At 40.9% G+C, this 16,957-nt stretch overlaps 1 protein-coding gene across 3 annotated transcripts in view; it reads right to left on the bottom strand.

Annotated features, from left to right (window-relative positions):
- LOC117327142 (neutral ceramidase-like) overlaps nucleotides 1-12,259 on the bottom strand; it is a 155,626-nt gene extending 143,367 nt beyond the window's left edge. For all 3 annotated transcript variants that reach the window (XM_033883996.1, XM_033884002.1, XM_033884010.1), the window contains exon 1: nucleotides 12,104-12,259. In XM_033883996.1, coding sequence (XP_033739887.1) covers nucleotides 12,104-12,238 — 135 coding nt within the window. In that variant the 5' untranslated portion in view covers nucleotides 12,239-12,259. The remainder of the gene's footprint in view (nucleotides 1-12,103) is intronic.
- Nucleotides 12,260-16,957: the final 4,698 nt, after the last annotated feature.

Below are 16,957 nucleotides of genomic sequence, written 5' to 3'. Positions count from 1 at the left end.
TTAAATTTTAATAAAATATGAAATAATAAGTAATTATCTTTCATAAAAACCTGATTATAGCATAAATTGTATAACTGTATTTTATGGATCTCAATAAATATATATTTAACATGTAGGCATTAAAACCACGTATTAACAATAAAATAAATATTCCTAATAGACTAAACAGATGTAAATGGTAATGTGAACAGAACAAAAGTAATTTATAACAAGAGGCCCATGGGCCTTAACAGTCACCTGATTTTTGAAATATTTCAGTAAATTTGAATGAAAGAATGAATTTCAAAACAAATAAAACAAATGATAGTCAAAAATGTGATTTCCCTATAACTATAGTAAAGTTTATCCCCTCCCATGGGGCAAACGCAAGACCCCAGGGCTAGGAAATTCACAATTATGGTAAAGCACCTTAAGACCCTTCGATCTGTGAAGAGTATTTAATTCTACCTTATTTGGGCTGTAAGAAGAAGATTTTTAAAATTTCTGTTAATTTGACCCTTTTTGGCCCCGCCCATCAGCCCCTGGGGGTCAGTCAGGGCCAACATGTACATACCATCAAACTGTCATCCCAAGCTGATAATGTTAACGAAGTTAGAATGAATTCCAATAAAAATTCAACAAATAATAGTCAAAATGTGATCTCCCTTTATAAACTATAGTAAAGTTTACCCCCTCCCCAGGGGCAAACATGAGACCCTAGGGTCATGAAATTCACAATTTTGGTAAAGCACCTTAAGATCCTTCCATCTATGTAGAGTATTTGATTCTATCATATCTAAGAGTAGAGAAGAAGATTTTTGAAATTTTTGTAAATTTTTCCCTTTTTAGCCCCGCCCACCAGCCCCTGGGGGTCAACTAGGGCCAACATGTACATACCATCAAAGTGTCATCCCATGCTGATAATTTGATACAAGTTAGAATGAATTCCAATACAAATCCAACAAATAATAGTCAAAAATGTGATTTCCCTATATAAACTATAGTAAAGTTTACTTCCTCCCCAGGGGCAAACGTGAGACCCCAGGGTCATGAAATTCACAATTTTGGTAAAGCACCTTAAGACCCTTCCATCTATGAAGAGTATTTGATTCTACCATATCTGAGAGTAGAGAAGAAGATTTTTGAATTTTTTGTCAATTTGACCCTTTTTGGCCCCGCCCACCAGCCCCTGGGGGTCAACTAGGGCCAACATGTACATACCATCAAACTGTCATCCCATGCTGATAATTTGATACAAGTTAGAATGAATTCCAATACAAATCCAACAAATAATAGTCAAAAATGTTATTTCCCTATATAAATGTAACCGGTCGTTTTGAGCCGGGTCGGTTATTCAAATTGTCTACACCATGACTCCAACGCTTGAGTTCCAATTCATAGTTTATTAGTCCATAAAACACCCTCTTCATTTGACGAAGAGGGCTCGACTCCCGGGGAGACAACCCGTACAATATTACACGTCCACTCACAACGGTGCCTAGTACGGGAGTGACGCTACCCTAAAAAGCGCGGGTGCGCATTGACCCATGGTCACTCTACTATAAAAATAACTCTGACCTCTGACCTGTTAAACAGGTTTACATATATATATAAATAGCATACGATACAACTGCGTACACATATACATATGATAAATACGGAGCCTGTACATGCACAGTAGTACAAAAATGGATAAATCTAAATAATACCCAAATGTCATTAAATAATGACACTGTTACATTCTCCCCACCTTGTATGAAAGATGTCCACATCTTTCCAGCATCACAATGTTCTTACAAAAAACTACCCATATACAAAAACTTTAAAATACAATTCGCAGTCACATATTTATATGACCATCATGTTCAAAAAATATGAACGACATGATAATACTTTTATAAAAATTCAAAAACACACAAAAATTTTACACCTTCCTTCCCTGTTCTCAAAGAAGATGTTCACATCTTCCACAAAAAAACTCCATCAAACAAATGGAAAATACCAAGTAAAATGTACAATGTATTCAGGAAAAAAATTGATAACGATAAAAACAGATATATCCCAGGTATACAAACTCCATACCTAAGATTTCAAAATATGGAGCAACGTATCCCTAGCAACATCAGACATTCGATTAAACATATCTCCTGCAGTAATGTTAATTAAAAATATAGCTTTCTTCTCCCATTCAGCAATCTCGGGTTGGAAACATGCCTGTTTACAGACAAAATCCCCAGACTGCATCCAACTCGGAGGCTTCCTTTCCCTTGTAGATCTCCTAGGCACTGGAGTGGGAATTGGTACTGCTGGTGGCACATCCTGAGTAGGCGGAGCGTTGACTGGATCGGCTGGTGGCGTTGCTAAATGTTCAGGTTGAACTCCAGCTTTCGGTTCTTCCTCACCCAACTCGTCATCATCATCATCATCTGAACTCGAGTCGTCTGCGGATGAAGAAGAACTCCCTTCCGGTATGGGTGGCCTCGAGATGTAGGTTGCTACATCTTCTCCCATGTCATCAAAATCATCGTCGCTATCACTCGTTGACTGGTGATCAGAGACTGACTCTACAGCTGGTTCCAACCTCCGACTCCGGGTTATCCCTGTCCGAGGTGCTGGACATGGCCGAGCAATCTCAACCTTATTCCCCATGGGCAGAGATCCAATGGGGAGTAGATGGTTCCGATGCAACACCCTGTCCTTGCCGTGACCGTCCTCCTTCCTTACTCGATATACTGGAATGTCTGGATTGTCCTGTCCCACGACGACATAAACATCAGACTCCCATCGATTGCACAATTTATGCCGCCCCTCGAAAGCTAAAATCTTGACCAAAACTCGGTCATCAATATCCAAAACTGCGTGACGAGCCTTAAGGTCATAGGTGGCCTTCTGGCGCTGTTGAGCATCTCTAGCCTTCCTGCTGGCTAGCTCAAAAGACTGGCTCATCCGCTTCCTGAGATCCTTAACATACTGGGGTATCTTCGGGGCTGCCTCACTCTCACCCAATCCAAAAACCAAATCAACAGGTAACCGTGGCTGGCGTCCAAACATCAACTGGAACGGCGAGTAACCTGTTGAGTCATGTCGAGTAGAGTTGTATGCAAAGGTCAAGGGTCCCAGGTGACGCTTCCAATCACGCTTCTGGTCCACGTCTAAAGTCCCAAGCATATTCATCAATGTACGGTTAAAACGCTCGCAGGTACCGTTACCACTGGGGTGGTATGGCGAGGTCCTGGACTTCTCAATCCCCAACAACAAGCACAAATGGCGGATGACTCCCCACAGAAATTAGCACCCTGGTCCGAGTGAAAACGACGTGGTATACCATAGTGCTGTATGTAAGCTAACAGTGCATCTGCCGTCGTCCTAGCGGACATGTTCCGCGTCGGAATAGCTTGAGCGTATCGCGTAAAGTGATCCGTCACTACTAGTACGTAGGAATATCCACCCTTGCAAGTCTCTAGAGTAAGGTAATCTATGCAGACCAGTTCCATGGGTTGTGTCGTAACTATGGAAACCAATGGTACCCGCTGTGTGGTAGGGGTTTTGCGCAGCACGCATCGCGGACACTTCTTTATCCAAGCATCTACATCCTTAGACAAACACGGCCAGAAGAATCTATCTCTTAACAAAGACAATGTCCGGCCGCGTCCAGGATGGCCGACATCATCATGTAAGCATGTCAAAACCCTGTCTTTCATAGAACTTGGAATGAAAAGTTGGTCTATGGTCGAATCTCCTTGCTGCAAGCATCGATACAATACCCCACGTTTCAGCTTCAAACTGTCCCAAACCCAAACAATAGTAGCCCACTCAGGATTTTTAGGAATCGCCTTCTTACTTGGACGTTCTTGGCGACGGACGAGAGGTAATATCTGTCCAATGAGAGGGTCCTTAGACTGTAGCTGTCTCCAGGTGTGAGGTGTCATAGCCTGTATATCCTGTACATCTTGGTCCAGTACATCTGCAGCATCAGCTGACATACAAACACTCTCCACCAAGGGATCTTCAGCAAATACCATTCCCTTACAGACTGCCTGCACACCGTCTATGGATATTTCCTCTGTGTGGGTCCCTATATAAATGTAACCGGTCGTTTTGAGCCGGGTCGGTTATTCAAATTGTCTACACCATGACTCCAACGCTTGAGTTCCAATTCATAGTTTATTAGTCCATAAAACACCCTCTTCATTTGACGAAGAGGGCTCGACTCCCGGGGAGACAACCCGTACAATATTACACGTCCACTCACAACGGTGCCTAGTACGGGAGTGACGCTACCCTAAAAAGCGCGGGTGCGCATTGACCCATGGTCACTCTACTATAAAAATAACTCTGACCTCTGACCTGTTAAACAGGTTTACATATATATATAAATAGCATACGATACAACTGCGTACACATATACATATGATAAATACGGAGCCTGTACATGCACAGTAGTACAAAAATGGATAAATCTAAATAATACCCAAATGTCATTAAATAATGACACTGTTACATTCTCCCCACCTTGTATGAAAGATGTCCACATCTTTCCAGCATCACAATGTTCTTACAAAAAACTACCCATATACAAAAACTTTAAAATACAATTCGCAGTCACATATTTATATGACCATCATGTTCAAAAAATATGAACGACATGATAATACTTTTATAAAAATTCAAAAACACACAAAAATTGTACACCTTCCTTCCCTGTTCTCAAAGAAGATGTTCACATCTTCCACAAAAAAACTCCATCAAACAAATGGAAAATACCAAGTAAAATGTACAATGTATTCAGGAAAAAAATTGATAACGATAAAAACAGATATATCCCAGGTATACAAACTCCATACCTAAGATTTCAAAATATGGAGCAACGTATCCCTAGCAACATCAGACATTCGATTAAACATATCTCCTGCAGTAATGTTAATTAAAAACATAGCTTTCTTCTCCCATTCAGCAATCTCGGGTTGGAAACATGCCTGTTTACAGACAAAATCCCCAGACTGCATCCAACTCGGAGGCTTCCTTTCCCTTGTAGATCTCCTAGGCACTGGAGTGGGAATTGGTACTGCTGGTGGCACATCCTGAGTAGGCGGAGCGTTGACTGGATCGGCTGGTGGCGTTGCTAAATGTTCAGGTTGAACTCCAGCTTTCGGTTCTTCCTCACCCAACTCGTCATCATCATCATCATCTGAACTCGAGTCGTCTGCGGATGAAGAAGAACTCCCTTCCGGTATGGGTGGCCTCGAGATGTAGGTTGCTACATCTTCTCCCATGTCATCAAAATCATCGTCGCTATCACTCGTTGACTGGTGATCAGAGACTGACTCTACAGCTGGTTCCAACCTCCGACTCCGGGTTATCCCTGTCCGAAGGTGCTGGACATGGCCGAGCCATCTCAACCTTATTCCCCATGGGCAGAGATCCAATGGGGAGTAGATGGTTCCGATGCAACACCCTGTCCTTGCCGTGACCGTCCTCCTTCCTTACTCGATATACTGGAATGTCTGGATTGTCCTGTCCCACGACGACATAAACATCAGACTCCCATCGATTGCACAATTTATGCCGCCCCTCGAAAGCTAAAATCTTGACCAAAACTCGGTCATCAATATCCAAAACTGCGTGACGAGCCTTAAGGTCATAGGTGGCCTTCTGGCGCTGTTGAGCATCTCTAGCCTTCCTGCTGGCTAGCTCAAAAGACTGGCTCATCCGCTTCCTGAGATCCTTAACATACTGGGGTATCTTCGGGGCTGCCTCACTCTCACCCAATCCAAAAACCAAATCAACAGGTAACCGTGGCTGGCGTCCAAACATCAACTGGAACGGCGAGTAACCTGTTGAGTCATGTCGAGTAGAGTTGTATGCAAAGGTCAAGGGTCCCAGGTGACGCTTCCAATCACGCTTCTGGTCCACGTCTAAAGTCCCAAGCATATTCATCAATGTACGGTTAAAACGCTCGCAGGTACCGTTACCACTGGGGTGGTATGGCGAGGTCCTGGACTTCTCAATCCCCAACAACAAGCACAAATGGCGGATGACTCCCCACAGAAATTAGCACCCTGGTCCGAGTGAAAACGACGTGGTATACCATAGTGCTGTATGTAAGCTAACAGTGCATCTGCCGTCGTCCTAGCGGACATGTTCCGCGTCGGAATAGCTTGAGCGTATCGCGTAAAGTGATCCGTCACTACTAGTACGTAGGAATATCCACCCTTGCAAGTCTCTAGAGTAAGGTAATCTATGCAGACCAGTTCCATGGGTTGTGTCGTAACTATGGAAACCAATGGTACCCGCTGTGTGGTAGGGGTTTTGCGCAGCACGCATCGCGGACACTTCTTTATCCAAGCATCTACATCCTTCGACAAACACGGCCAGAAGAATCTATCTCTTAACAAAGACAATGTCCGGCCGCGTCCAGGATGGCCGACATCATCATGTAAGCATGTCAAAACCATGTCTTTCATAGAACTTGGAATGAAAAGTTGGTCTATGGTCGAATCTCCTTGCTGCAAGCATCGATACAATACCCCACGTTTCAGCTTCAAACTGTCCCAAACCCAAACAATAGTAGCCCACTCAGGATTTTTAGGAATCGCCTTTTTACTTGGACGTTCTTGGCGACGGACGAGAGGTAATATCTGTCCAATGAGAGGGTCCTTAGACTGTAGCTGTCTACAGGTGTGAGGTGTCATAGCCTGTATATCCTGTACATCTTGGTCCAGTACATCTGCAGCATCAGCTGACATACAAACACTCTCCACCAAGGGATCTTCAGCAAATACCATTCCCTTACAGACTGCCTGCACACCGTCTATGGATATTTCCTCTGTGTGGGTATCTAGCTGATCATCTTTGCTGTCTGATGAAACTGGTAATCTGGATAAAGCATCTGCAGCTACATTCCCCTTTCCAGGTCGATACTTGATGTCAAAATGGTATGTAGACAATGCTGACAGCCATCTATGTCCTGTAGCATCAAGTTTAGCCTTCGTCAAAATATAAGTCAAGGGATTGTTGTCAGTGTAGACAGTAAATGTCCTCCCATACAAGTAATCGTGGAACTTCTCTGTAATGGCCCACTTGAGTGCTAAAAATTCCAGCTTATGAGCTGGGTAGTGGCGTTCCGACTTACTGGTTCCCCGGCTGGCGTAATGTATGGGTCTAAGCTGTCCATCTTGATGTTGGTATAACACTGCACCCAATCCATTTCCCGAAGCATCAGTATGCAACTCAAAAGGTAAACTGTAGTCTGGATATCCAAGTACCACAGGACTGCAAAGTACATCCTTCAGTCGTCTAAATGCCTCTTCCTGCTCCGTATCCCATGACCACTTGATGGCACTGGATGGTAGCGGGCTCTTGGACCTCTTTTTACGGGTAGGTGGTAGTAAATCATTCAGTGGACGGGCGATCTGACTAAAATTCTTCACAAACTTGCGGTAATACCCGGCAAATCCCAAAAACTGCCTAAGCTCATCTGAGTTACAAGGTGTCGGCCAATCACGAACCTTCTCTATCTTGGCAGGGTCAGCCTCGATTCCACTTGCCGAAACAACATGGCCTACATAAATCACCTTATCTCTGAAGAAGTCACATTTCTTGGGAGATAATTTCAAGCAACTCTCACGAAGACGCTGAAATACTCTTCTGAGACGATCCAAATGTTCATCATATGAGTCTGCGAATACTATCAAGTCGTCGATATAGACTAAACAAATAGTCAAGTTAAGATCACCCATACACTGTTCCATGAGTCGCTGAAAAGTGGCTGGTGCGTTGGTCAATCCGAACGGCATTCGGTTAAACTCATAAAAACCTAACGGACCCACTGTAAATGCTGTTCGCTCCTTGTGCTCCTCAGCGATCATAATCTGATGGTAACCCGACTTTAAATCAAGTTTGGTAAAATACTTGGATCCTGACAAACTCTCCAAGATATCATCGATCCTTGGAAGTGCGTAGGAATCCCTGATGGTACCTCGGTTGAGTTGTCTGAAATCCACGCACATACGTAAAGATCCATCTTTCTTTCTAACAAGGACAATATTACTTGCAAACGGACTGTGGCTGTGCCTAATAACTCCCGCCGACAACAGTTGCTGCAGGTGCGTCCGTACTTCCTCGTACATCGATGGAGGAATCTTCCTATGCCGCTGTTTAAAAGGTCGATCATCAAGCAACTCAATCTTATGCTCCACAAGATTGGTACAGCCAAGATCCTCATCACCGTGAGAAAAGATATCCTCATACTCCCTGATCAGGTTGATTCCCATCTGAAGCTCCTCACCATCAACAACAGACTCGGTAAAGTCTATCTTCTCCATAAATTTGGGCAGGACTCTCTCCTCAGTAACCGGCAACTCCTGAACTATCACAGGCTGAATCTCACACAGTGTAGCCCCAGGAAGAATTACAAATGTGTGGGTAGTAACGTTAGACAGCTGTACATCTATAAAATCGTTGCTACTGGTATTACAAGAGATGATAGAAGGTGTAATATCAATATCTCCTGCCAATGTGGACCTCTTGGAACTCTGTAAAACTCCGCAGGTAACAGGGTAGGGAACCTTCTGGTCAATAACTCCCTGTATTGTAACAGTAGAGTTAGGCTTCAAGATCTGCCCCTCTGTGGCTGCATTCTTGACCAAAGCAATAACATTACCATTCCTAGCCAACTCCCAATCCCTCATGGACAAACACCGGAAAGCTAAAAACCATGGAGTTCCAAAATTCCCATGCTGGGCATACCGGACTCCCAACTCCTTCCGACAATCCTCCATAAGTGGTGTGAGGACATTAGTTCCCAGGAGAACAGGTACACGGGTATTATACTCGCTGTCTGGAACAATGAGGAATAAACAACTAAGATCCCTGCTCCCTCCTAACCCATGAAACCTAACGCTAGCTTCCACATATCCACTATATGGCAGCGGCTGGCCATCAGCACACTCTACCTTCAAAATGGTATCAAGCTGTCTTATCGGTAAATGGTGTAAATAATCCCGTCTAAACGACTCGCTAACAGTAGAAATAGTGGCCCCTGTGTCGAGGAGTGCATCAACATCAATTCCCTCCACCTGTATGGTTACCTCATTAGTGCTACCGACTAACTCAGTTGTCCGTAATGACCTTGCCATAGGTGTAGGACCTGTGCTTCTCTCACCTACCGTTGGTCCTTCGGGGTAGGTGGCTCCTCGTTTAAATCATCTGGCAACACCGTCTTGCAGTTGACTTTAATATGCCCCCACTGATTACATCGCCAACATTTTACATTAGGTTTAGACTGGTTGCCGGCTCCGTAACCTCGACCTCGTCCTCGAGAAGTATAACCTTGACCTCTGGGTCTGTATCCAGCATTACTGGGCGGCCCCTCCTGAAATTTCTTCTCTAAACTCTTAATAGCTGCAGTGAGCTGATTTACCATTGTCTTCAGACCGGTAGCCTCATCTTCTTGAGCTGGTGCTGAGGTTGCTGATTTTGCTGTGGTTGGCTTGACCTTGACCCCATCTTTACTATGTCGTGATCTTTCTATGGACCTCACAGCAATACAAAGTTCTTCAAAATCTTCTATAGCGTCAGCCTTGTGTCCGGATACTTCCCGCAGATCTTGTCGAAGCCCAGACCAAAACTTGTTGTGAAGCCTCTTATTCCTGTCCACCGACGACAAAGACGGGTCAGCACGCGTCAACAACCCTTCAAGACGACAAGCCCAGTCTGTCACAGACTCCTCTGAAGACTGATGTGCCGAGTAAAAATCTTCCAACAGTGTCTCCTGTAAGTCGACAATACCATATAAACTACGCAGCTTTGCCAATATCTGGGAAGACGTTGCAGATGACCCCAACCTCATAACAGTTTCAGCTGCAGGACCACGCAGAGACCTTCTGATGGACTGACGAATAACCTCATCATTCTTCCTCGCATCTATTAGACACTGGACATCATATCGCCAAAGTTCAAATGATGATTCCCCTTTACCATGCTCACCAGAAAATGTAGGTAATTTATAAAAACGGGTATCCAAAACAGATGAGTTGACCTGTAATGGAACAGCATCTCCAGCATGTGCACTATCCTCTGACTGATCACTGGCCTCTGTCTTAACATCACCACTTGCCTCAGGTAAACCCTTGGTCGCTCTCAAAAAATCTATCATCTGCTTCTGTAGCATCTGTAAGTTCTCACTACCTGCCTTGCCCTCCTTAGTAGATATCCTATGAAACATCTCAGCCATCGCTCTAAATGGATCTTCGGAAACTGGTGCCTCAGGCTGTTGCTTCGGTAAGTTGAGTTTATCTTTCCCCGTTGCCATGGTTAAATGTGATACTGATTATATAATATTTGTATAATAATTCAAAAAATAGTACTGTACATCAGCAAAAATCACCAAATTCAAATAAATTGCAGTGATAAGTATGAAACAATAATATCTGTAAAGAATCACCACAATACAAAGTGTATATCAGATGGTAATACACATGGAAACCTCAAGTTCAATGTATCATATCATGAATACATGTATATGTATACAGATGAATAAATTGCAATTACTAATTAGAATAAGTTGACAAGATTCAAAATAAATACAGTGAAATACTATTTCAAATAGTTTTAAATGTGGTTAATTATCAACAAAATATTCACAGGTTGTATGATGAGATATTATACCACAATCAGCTTAAATGTACCACAATGACTAAAGCAAATATGAAATGTCTCTACACGTAGGCTAAGGCTAACATATCATGACACTGGCCCCGTGCCTCAAATGTAAACAAATGTCACTGGACACACAGCATCCATGGCGAGGTAATTCACACGAAATGTGGAACAGACAAGCAAATCGCCAAATATAATCAACACATATGAGAGGCTATACAATTAAACATAACACAGAATACCTTATGTTCATGTCAGTAGGATTTATCACTGCACTGCAAAGTTCAAGCTACGAAAACAAACACCATGTCGTTGAAACATCATCACAGTCTTGTGTAAGTAGACTTCCGTTAACATGGACTCCTCCAGCGAAGGGGTGTTGTGTAGAACACACATACATGGGCGCCAAATGTAACCGGTCGTTTTGAGCCGGGTCGGTTATTCAAATTGTCTACACCATGACTCCAACGCTTGAGTTCCAATTCATAATTTATTAGTCCATAAAACACCCTCTTCATTTGACGAAGAGGGCTCGACTCCCGGGGAGACAACCCGTACAATATTACACGTCCACTCACAACGGTGCCTAGTACGGGAGTGACGCTACCCTAAAAAGCGCGGGTGCGCATTGACCCATGGTCACTCTACTATAAAAATAACTCTGACCTCTGACCTGTTAAACAGGTTTACATATATATATAAATAGCATACGATACAACTGCGTACACATATACATATGATAAATACGGAGCCTGTACATGCACAGTAGTACAAAAATGGATAAATCTAAATAATACCCAAATGTCATTAAATAATGACACTGTTACATAAACTATAGTAAAGTTTACCCCCTCCCCAGGGGCAAACATGAGACCCCAGGGTCATGAAATTCACAATTTTAGTAAAGCACCTTAAGACCCTTTCATCTATGAAGAGTGTTTGATTCCACCTTATCTGAGAGTAGAGAAGAAGATTTTTGAAGTTTTAGTCAATTTGACCATTTTTGGCCCCGCCCCTCAGGCCCCTGGGGGGTGGGGACCATATAATTCACAATTTTGGTTCACCCACAGCCATGAAGCTTCCTGTAAAATTTCATTGAATTTAGTTCAGCAGTTTTTAAGAAGAAGTTGAAAATGTAAATTGTTTACGACGCACGACGCACGACAAAAGGCGATTGCAATAGGTCAACTGAGACTTCGTCTCAGGTGACCTAAAAATCTATTTATTTATAATAAATTATATTAAAAGCATCAAAGTATTAATATATATATATGATATAGTCTGATTATAGACCCGGGGCAGACATGATGTCTTATAGGACTCCAGGTAGACTCGGAGTCCACTTGGAGTGCACTCCAAGTTTACCTGGAGTCCAAACGGAGTGCACTCGGAGTGCACTTGGGTGTAACCTTTAGTCTACACTCAACTGTATAGTGTGTGGTCTCCACAGGTTACACAATCTTACCATATTAATTCCGGCTGCTGGACCTGTAATGTCAGCAATCCCTGCCCCAATCACATAGTTTGTGTCTTGTGTTTGACAGGTAGTCAAAACTATCGACACCGCCAGAATTACGAGTCGACATGTTGTCGCTGCCATGATTCACTAACACCTGAAATCTATCGGATACATTCGCCTATATGGTTAACAGGAGAGCACGCATTTATGTAGCTGACACGATTTCGTCAGATTGGTATATTTGAAAATGACAGTCTTGTAGTTTATAGTAAACATCTATTAGTTTTAAGTTCTCATATCGAAGACATTAAACATAGAAATAAGATAATAGACAGTTATCTTTATATGGTGCTGTAACGATATATATCTGTTTGAAACCGAAACTGAAAACGCTACTCGATCATAACTGTATGAAAAGCGTGCATTTATGCTGTTGGAACGATTGCATTAGTTTATTCGAATAACATGTAATCAGGGACGCGATGAAACACTAAATCGCACTTGAACAGTTGTCACATATGGTTACATACTGCATTCCTACATTAAGACCTTTAAGTATTTAACATATATGCATACATAGATTATATTTTGACAAAGTAGGATATTAATCTTGAAGTCATACTCACGTGTTGATGAGCCTTCAATGATTTCAAAAAAAAAAATTATTCATAAAATATCGAACTTCAAGTTTCACTCTGCTCTTAGTGAAATAGACCTATATTGTATATCATAGTTTATTACGGGAGCCTGAAGTTGGTTTCGAGTTCCGAGTTCCGAGTTCCGTTTAAGAAAACTGAAATATTATGTATTAGCTTTATTGGTTTTGGTCCCAGTTCTGAGTTCCGTTTAAGAAAAACTGAAATACTATGTATTAGCTTTATTGGTTTTGGTCCCAGTTCCGAGTTCCGTTTAAGATAAACGGAACTCGGAACCACTTCCGAGTTCCGTTTAAGAAAAACTGGAATACTATGTATTAGCTTTATTGGTTTTAGTCCCAGCTCCGAGTACCGTTTAAGATAAACGGAACTCACCAGTTCCGAGTTCCGTTTACGAAAAACTGAAACACTATGTATTAGCTTGATTGGTTTTGGTCCCAGCTCCGAGTTCCGTTTAAGAAAAACTGATTATGTATTAGCTTTATTGGTTTTGGTCCCAGTTCCGAGTTCCGTTTAAGAAAAACTGAAATACTATGTATTAGCTTTATTGGTTTTGGTCCCAGTTCCGAGTTCCGTTTAAGAAAAACTGAAATACTATGTATTAACTTTATTGGTTTTGGTCCAAGTTCCGAGTTCCGTTTAAGATAAACGGAACTAGGAACCAGTTCCGAGTTCCGTTTAAGAAAAACTGGAATACTATGTATTAGCTTTATTGGTTTTGGTCCCAGCTCCGAGTACCGTTTAAGATAAACGGAACTAGGAACCAGTTCCGAGTTCCGTTTAAGAAAAACTGGAATACTATGTATTAGCTTTATTGGTTTTGGTCCCAGCTCCGAGTACCGTTTAAGATAAACGGAACTCACCAGTTCCGAGTTCCGTTTACGAAAAACTGAAACACTATGTATTAGCTTTATTGGTTTTGTTCCCAGCTCCGAGTTCCGTTTAAGAAAAACTGATTATGTATTAGCTTTATTGGTTTTGGTCCCAGTTCCGAGTTCCGTTTAAGAAAAACTGAAATACTATGTATTAGCTTTATTGGTTTTGGTCCCAGTTCCGAGTTCCGTTTAAGATAAACGGAACTAGGAACCAGTTCCGAGTTCCGTTTAAGATAAACGTATGGTGTATGAAATATACTTTGCAGTTATTGCTTTGCTTGTGTACTTTAACTTCACACATATAGATACATTAACTACAAATAAAAACTCATATCTCCCTCCATGGACCCACATTTCGCGATATCTAGAAAGCTGCTTAACAAACTACTTGTAATTTACGAAAGGGTAAAAAAAAAAGAAATGTACCATGAACGAAAACTGCGTTGTAACATTCTCTCTTGGAGGTTACAACACAACAATTTCTCGTAATTTTACAACACCAGTCGTGTTGTTATCCTTAAACGGAACTCGGAACTGGTTCCCAGTTCCGTTTTTCTTAAACGGAACTCGGAACTGGTTCCCAGTTTCGTTTTTGCTCAACGGAACTGAAAACCAGGACCAAGTCCCTTAAAATTCATACGTGAATGATAAATGACTTTGCACCCATTTGACACATGTAGTTTTTCTTCTTGAGATTCGGGTCTCATATTGAGATAAAGTACATAGAATATTTTCTTAAACGGAACTCGGAACTGGCTAATACATAGTATTTCAGTTTTTCTTAAACGGAACTCGGAACTGGGACCAAAACTCGTAAAGCTAATACATTGCAGTTCCGTTTTTCTTAAACGGAACTCGGAACTGGTTCCGAGTTCCGTTTATCTTCAACGGAACTCGGAACTCGGACCAAAACCAATAAAGCTAATACATAGTATTTCAGTTTTTCTTAAACGGAACTCGGAACTCGGACCAAAACCAATAAAGCTAATACATAGTATTTCAGTTTTTCTTAAACGGAACTCGGAACTGGACCAAAACCAATCAAGCTAATACATAGTATTTCAGTTTTTCTTAAACGGAACTCGGAACTGGACCAAAACCAATAAAGCTAATACATAGTATTTCAGTTTTTCTTCAACGGAACTCGGAACTGGGACCTTAATCAATAAAGCTAATTCATAGTATTTCAGTTTTTCTCAAACGGAACTCGGAACTGGTTCCTAGTTCCGTTTTTCTGTTCCGAGTTCCGTTTTACTTAAACGGAACTCGGAACTCGGAACCAACTTCAGGCTCCCGATGGAATAGCACAAACTTCTTCATGGCAACCTTGCTTTACTTCATTAAGAAACACATCCGCTGCTAGTTTGGTGTAATTTTATAAGTACTGGTATTCAGGGAATAGATTGTATTTGGTTTTATTTCTAAATCAGTCATTTTATACAAAAAATAAATAAATAAATAAATAAATAAATAAAATAAGTACACACAGATTAAGTAACAGTGACTTAAGACAATCTATTATTAAAAGCACTTGAAACTAGAGATGAAGCTATGTTTCATCACATATGTTGGGTATTTACCGCAAACATCTAAAGATTTATTATGATAACTAGACTGAAATAGTCTATATAAGTTCATTCAAATCTTTATTATATAAGTCATATTCAACTTGTTATTTTCATATTTCTTTCATGGAAAGTAAGAACAGACTATAGCTGAAACTCACTCAGGTGTAAAATTTGACATGTTGGCCAGGTAATACAGGTACATCAACCGATATTATATATGTGTAGTGTTAGATGCTAATTACAGGTAGGTAAGGCAGAGGAGCCTGGCACAGTATGCCGTAAATGGCCCCTGGGGGGTAATTGGGGACTTGACAAAACTATAGCCAGGTTAAAATAGGCACACCTTCAGAGACTGATCCTCGTCTGATACATATATATAGGTAAGGTGTAATATGGAGGTCCATAAGGTAGTGGTGAGTTTGGGTTTGGGCCCTGGGGCCCAGGTGGCCATGACAACAGGCTTGTCCTGATCGAGAGTACCAATTATAAATTTGTTTTGTTTGTTTATTCACTTAAAACCTTGCGGCCCATCGGTATTACAGCAAAAACAGAATAATGTCATGTGCATGTACAATAAGGATATCAAAAACATATATAAAATGTTAAGTATGATATGAAAAATAACCTACATTGTACAAGACAAGAATGAATTTGATAGAAGGCGGACAGCTGTGAAATATATATGAGATAATTGTATGAAGTCATATTCATAATTTGATAGATTGGAAGACGACAGGCATAACATATGAAGTAAAAAATGTGCCAGAAAATGTCATTTGCAGGAGGTAACCGGAAGAAAATGCATGGTAATTAAACAATACATATTACATATTAAGCTTGAAACGTTGAACGTAATAATAAACTTGATCGTAAATATTTACCTAAATGACAAAGTTCCTTGCTATTACGTACTGCTAGTAACTGTACAAGTTTATACGACGACGGACGGTTCCAATATTATTTTTGATAATTTTTTTACGTAAAGTTGCATACAGAGGACAAATAAGAATAAAATGAAATTCATCTTCTATCTTATTTTGGTTACAATAAATACAAATTCTATGTGCCCTTGGGATATTACGATATCTGCCTTCATCTATTCTTAACTGATGAGATGATAAACGGAACTTTGATTTAAGCCGAGATTAAATATCTGGAATTGATTTTGTTAAATAATACTGTAGAGTAAAAGAGTTTAACAAAAATTTATACAAATAACATTTTGATGAATTTTCAGTAAACTCATTCCTTAATTGATTAAAATTATCGGTTAGGCGTTGTTTGAAAAGATGCAAAAACACGTTTTCGTTATTAACGCTTTGATTTAACCAAACATCACCAAAGCCAGTAGACATCAGTAAGTTTTTAACCTGGCATCGCCAGTTACAGTTTCTGTGATTACATACAATCATATCGTCATATACTGACTTTAATGTACAATTATTATTCTTAGTTGACTTCAACCAGTATTTAATTATTCGGCATTTCCGCGAGTAATTTGCAGAGGTAGACGACCAAGCTCAGAGTATAACATAAAAGTAGGTGTACTCTTTTTAACATTCAAGATTCAACATAAAGTCGGTATGTATTTTATTCTCTCTGATCAGCCGGGATAAAACCCCATATTTCACAGCTGTAATTAAGGAGAGGTAAAATATATACATCAAAAACATTCAACTTAGATTCAACATACAGGTACATGTACATAACTTGTTGTGTGAACTCTGAAATATAATATAAGGCACTTTCATTGTCAGCCAG

Source organism: Pecten maximus, chromosome 1 (assembly GCF_902652985.1).
Source record: "Pecten maximus chromosome 1, xPecMax1.1, whole genome shotgun sequence".
Taxonomy (NCBI): Eukaryota; Metazoa; Mollusca; class Bivalvia; order Pectinida; family Pectinidae; genus Pecten; species Pecten maximus.
This window is presented reverse-complemented; position numbering and strand designations above follow the sequence as displayed.